The 5,289-nt window shown below is 39.7% G+C and overlaps 1 protein-coding gene across 1 annotated transcript; it reads left to right on the plus strand.

The window, feature by feature from the left end:
- The first annotated feature begins 565 nt into the window (after window positions 1-565).
- Window positions 566-5,050, plus strand: LOC118479621 (leucine-rich repeat extensin-like protein 5). Its single transcript, XM_035974241.1, has 2 exons — window positions 566-720; window positions 3,826-5,050. The coding sequence occupies exons 1-2, from the start codon at window positions 566-568 to the stop codon at window positions 5,048-5,050; spliced, it is 1,380 nt and encodes a 459-aa protein (XP_035830134.1).
- Window positions 5,051-5,289: the final 239 nt, after the last annotated feature.

The following is a 5,289-nucleotide window of genomic DNA, read 5'->3' on the forward strand; positions in this document are numbered from 1 at the left end:
TACGGTGGTCACCGTAACTTACGGTGGCCCCTGATTTAATATGTGTAACACCACGTAAAACGTGTCCAATTATACATAGACACGTGTCCTAAACTCCGGTTATGCGAAAGATTGAGTTTAAGGGACTAAAGTTGACAACAAGTGAAAATATGCAAACGAAAGGACTAAAGGTGTCAATCTGCCAAACTTGGGCCTCTGAATGACCACACGTGAAAGAAATATTCTTAAATGGGTGATTGATTGGGTATGCGAAGCCGTTTGTGAAAATAATCGGAAGATTATAAATTACATGGGTTAAAAGTGTCAATATGTCAATTCTGACCTCTGAGTGGCCTTTTAACAAAAACCAAGGCTTCGTAATATTCAAATATACTCCCGAGAATGTGTGATAAAAATTTCACGTGATTCCGAGATCGTTAAGCATGTTTTCCAAACTTTGGGCTAAAAGCGTCAACTTGATGAAACTTGCATTTACAAAGGAATTTAACGAACCCGAGTCTAACGAAGTTTGTTTATACCTACTTCGGCTCCAAGAAATTAACTACAAGGGCCGTGGTTGACAAAAATGGAGTTAAAAAGGATTATAAACGAGCGGGGACTGAAATTGCCAGCTTTTAAAACTTGTTGGGCTAGTAACATGGGTGGTCGCGTAGCGCGACCAGTTGGACCATTAGTCGTCGCGCTACGTGACGGTCTTCAGTTAACAGCAAATGTTGCCAGGTGCGGGTTTGGCCTGTTACACCGCCTTACTTCGTTTATAACGACCTAGGGAGCTGTAAGTCGGTTCAATTGAGTAGCTAGGACACCTGGGGTGATCCCAGGGCCTCCTAAAACACCTGGAAGCAATCAAGATCCATAGAAATCCCTATATAAGAGCACCTCCTCTTGTGTTCTTGACTCACACTTGCAACATTTCATTGTGGGACTTAATCTGAAGCTTCCAGCAGTAAGGAGAAGACTTTCAAGTGTAGAAAAGATTGCTAGGACCATTAGTAAGCTTCTAATTACTCCTTTAAGTTGTTTAATTAGTTTAATTACTTAAAAGTCAAACTTAGTGTATAACTAGTTTGACTTTCGTTTTAATTACATGTGGCTTAACCACTGATCAAATTGAAAGTGGTTATGAAACCACATTAGCATAGGTGATTAACCCTTAAAAGGGTGTCTCCTAATTATCTCGTTTGACTGGTTAATTGTCGGGTCAAAGTAGTTTGACAAAAAGTCAAACTGGACAGAAATGACAAAAATGATTCTAATTAATAAACCAGAGGTTCTAAATTATATTATAACATTCTAATGACTTGGTAATGATTATATAAACATGTTTTATCAGTCCTAATCCGACAATTAATCATCTAAGGGCAGATTATAACCGAAAGTCGTAAAAGCTTGACTTTTGCTATGACTTCCAGTTCTGACCCATTCAAGCTTATTTCTTCCATGTTTTAAGCTTCCATTAGGACCATACTACATTGTAGTATAACTCTCGGAAGTTATATTGCATGGTGCCTAATCGTTTGTCATTTATGCTCTTGATCGTAATTATGCTCATTAATGCCTAAAACGCCCTTTTTGCATAAAATCGAGATTTTTAGCAATATGAATGAACTAAAACCTTTGCTACTGATATTTAGGCATGTCCCGAAAATTTGACATCAGTTTGGGGTCTAGAATGGGAGTTATGCTCAATAGCGTAATTAAGGGACTTCTTAGTAATTAGAAAGCGTAATTAGCATAAGGCCCATCTAAACCCGATTTTTATTACCAAACTTTTTACCTACTGATGTTAAATAATATTTTGGGATTTTTAAAGATTTTTATTTATTTTTAAGCTGAACTTAACATAGGATTATAGTCTAGTTTCGGTAATTACCAATTTTACCCTTCTCATGCATAAAATGAGTTTTACATAACTTTTTGAAACCAAACTTCTTGCTACTGATCCTAAATGATAAATGTATTATTTTGAACCCTATAAACTGACCAAAATATCAGATTTCCTATCTTTACCATATTAGCCCTTTAAATCGCATATTTAGCGTTTTTAGCACCTAGTATGGGTCAAAACTATATTTATCATATAAAACTCATAACCTACTGATGTTTTAAACTAATTTACATAATATTACAGTAAGCTAATGTTTTAAACTCAGAAACTTATTTTTAACCCCTAAAAGCCTATGTAAAATTACCAAAATGCCCCTACGGTGCATAATTGGTTATAAAAGGTATATTTTCCATATATTAAGTATCCTACTGATATAACTCAATAAAATACATGTTTTTATTAATCTAATCAGACCTGGAACTCAGTTTTATAAATAAATTCTTTTATGAGCATCAAAATTACCAAAATGCCCTTATGGGATTTATTTTGGTTTAAAGTGCTTTTTGGGCATAAATGTTGATATACTACTGATATATTGACATATTATGAGCATAATAATGATTAAGACCTGTTTATAGTTTGTCCGGTTACCCGTTACGCATTTACGCGTTCGGATCGGTTTACGTGACTAGTTTACGTAAAATAGTCGAAACGGGCTTAACCTAGTCATTAAAACCTCTTTTTCCAGAATGTGTTTAGTTTACCCATATTATACAAGTATCTAAACTTGTCAGGTCTAAATCACATTCTATTCCGGTTTCCGTTTAATCTACCGGTTAGGTCCGTAAGGTTTCTTTCTAGCTAGTTGGTCTAAGTCTTCGACTTAAGTAAAGACCCATTAGCATCCTAATAGATAATTAAACCTTCTATACAGATTTATAGCTTCCGGTAAAAAGTATCTTTCAAGAATCTTAGGAATTTACTGCTACATCAGGTAAATACTTTTAACTTATTTTCCCTATATGGGCTTGGGATACGGTATATTAATACCGCTTGGTCGGGTATGGGATTATTATGTCGGATTGTGATTTAATAAATCCGCATAACCCGTTTTAATCTGTATTGTTTGATAACATAAACATTTGGGGGTTAACGACCGTGTCCTGGATATCCTTGGCTCATTTAAGTTATTAATGGCCACGACCCATGCACGGGGTGCAGGCATGCACCCGACAGATGCAAATGCTAAATATTATTTTACCCACAAGTTGGGGATAACTCCTTTGTGGGTTCTATAAGTGGTGAGTCAGTTAATCATGTCCGGCTTACAAACCGGCCCCACATGTATGACAAGCATGTAAAACTGTATACAAGATTTTAATAAGATTGTCCCAAGTTATAAAAGATTTGTGCCTTGTGCATCTAAACCAATTTTCTTAAATGTTTTCAAAACGAGTCAGTTAAATTGTATTTACCAGTGTATACTGACGTATTTTCCTAAAGATTGATTTGACAGGTACTTATCGAAATAGGCTGGAGCTATAGGGTGTTGTAGAGGATCTTGCAAATCCCATAGATACCCTGAGTCTGTAGTTTTTGTTACTTTGTACTTTATGATCCGCCTGTGGATCTTATTACATTCCAGTCTGTATTTTCTTGTATTCGAACATCGACAAACAGTATGGTTTGTAATAGTTTATTTACCCAGCCTTCCGCTGTGCTATATTATTGTGTGTGTTGACAATGATGATATCAACTACGTCACGATACTCCCCACCGGGCCCACCGGTAATACGTGGAATATTGGGGTGTGACAGGTTGGTATCAGAGCCAACATTGAGCGAATTAAACACTAACCTTTTGTGTTTAATCTCAATGATACAATAAGCACATTCCTTAGACTCTCGAGTCTAGGCAAATAACCTAGGATGCATCTTTATCTTTCCTTTGTTACTTTTATGTTTTGTTTTATTTTATTTTGTTCTCTTGTTCAACAGGAAGTTAACCATCATGCCTCCAAGACTAAGAGGACGTGGCAAGGGTCCCATGCGTGGAGGACCGTCATCTGCAGGACCATCTCACAGACGCACTCCATCGGCGTCTTTTTCCACCTCCGACTCCCGCGATATGTGGGGTCAACCTTTCGAGCCGGCAAGACACTCGGTCTCGCTTAGCTCTTCACCATCTTTTCATCCGTCTTTCGGACCATTTGCTCCAAATGAGCCCGAACACTCTCACCATTCGGACCAGTCTCACCACTCGCATGAATCATACCCACCGCATAACTCTTTACAATCTCATTCATTTCATCATTCCGAATCCCCCTACTCTCCAAGACAATTCAACCCAGCCGACTATGTGAACGACTTCCTTGGCTACAACCCGCTGGGCCCTGAGGACCATTTCTCTCAAGAAATGGAGATGGATGACGACCCCGACCCGGAGATGCAAACAGGAACCCCGGGCCACCCTATCAGCATATCTAGTTGGTCACCATTTCAGGGATCTCCTTATCGTGGACCCGACTCCTTCCAAGAGAGGATGGCTACCTATGACTGGTTCTTTACCGCATCTTATCATAGCTCTCCGGCTCAACCACCTTTAGATGATCCTCAACTTCAAGCTGTCTCACCACCACCACTTCCGGTAGAGGAGCCACCGCAGCAGCCACCACAACCACCTCCCGAGCCTCCGAGGCGAAGGAGGAACGCTCGCATGTCCGTTAGAGGAGGACCCCGTTTTAGTTCTCCTCGAGGGTCGAGTTCCTATCCCCCTATTCCCGAGGACCCTCAAATGGGTGGGCCCTCGAATGCGGCACCGGAGGCTGATCCTCCGCAAGCTTCTTATGCACCACCTATGCCGCCTGTGGGATTTGATAACCCAATTCCGACATACCCAGGTTCTTCCGGGTATAATCCTTATGGAGACCCGTCGGGATATCCATTGGGCTACGGAACCCATGACCCATATCTTACGGCTGCGCAGTATCACCACCTTTATCCTTCTTCTTACCCCCCTGTGCCTCCAACTGACTACCCTATTCAGAGTTATCAGTATCCTCCGTATCAGCCACCTCCTTCCCAGCAACTACAGCAGCAGCAACAAAACCAGGAAATCTTGGAGAGGTTGGACAGGGTTGAGCAGAAGACCAAGAAGAACAAGGAGAGGCACATTAGCTTCATGAAGGGCCTTGCCAACCTTATCAAGGGGAAGAAGAAATAGAGGGTTGTTTTTGTTTCTTGTTTATTGTAATAATGTCCCTGCGTGGACATTTGTTTGATTTCTGTATCAAGTCCCTACGTGGACTTATTTTCATTCCTGTTTACCCCTGCGTGGGTAGTTTGTCTTTCTTAAGTCCCGTTTAGGGCAATTGTATTCGTTTCTTTTCGTAATGAAGTTTAGCTTTGGTTTTAATTGTGTATTTTATTACACCATGTTATTTCCTTTCAATTTATAATTGA

Source organism: Helianthus annuus, chromosome 6, assembly GCF_002127325.2.
Source record: "Helianthus annuus cultivar XRQ/B chromosome 6, HanXRQr2.0-SUNRISE, whole genome shotgun sequence".
NCBI lineage: Eukaryota > Viridiplantae > Streptophyta > Magnoliopsida > Asterales > Asteraceae > Helianthus > Helianthus annuus.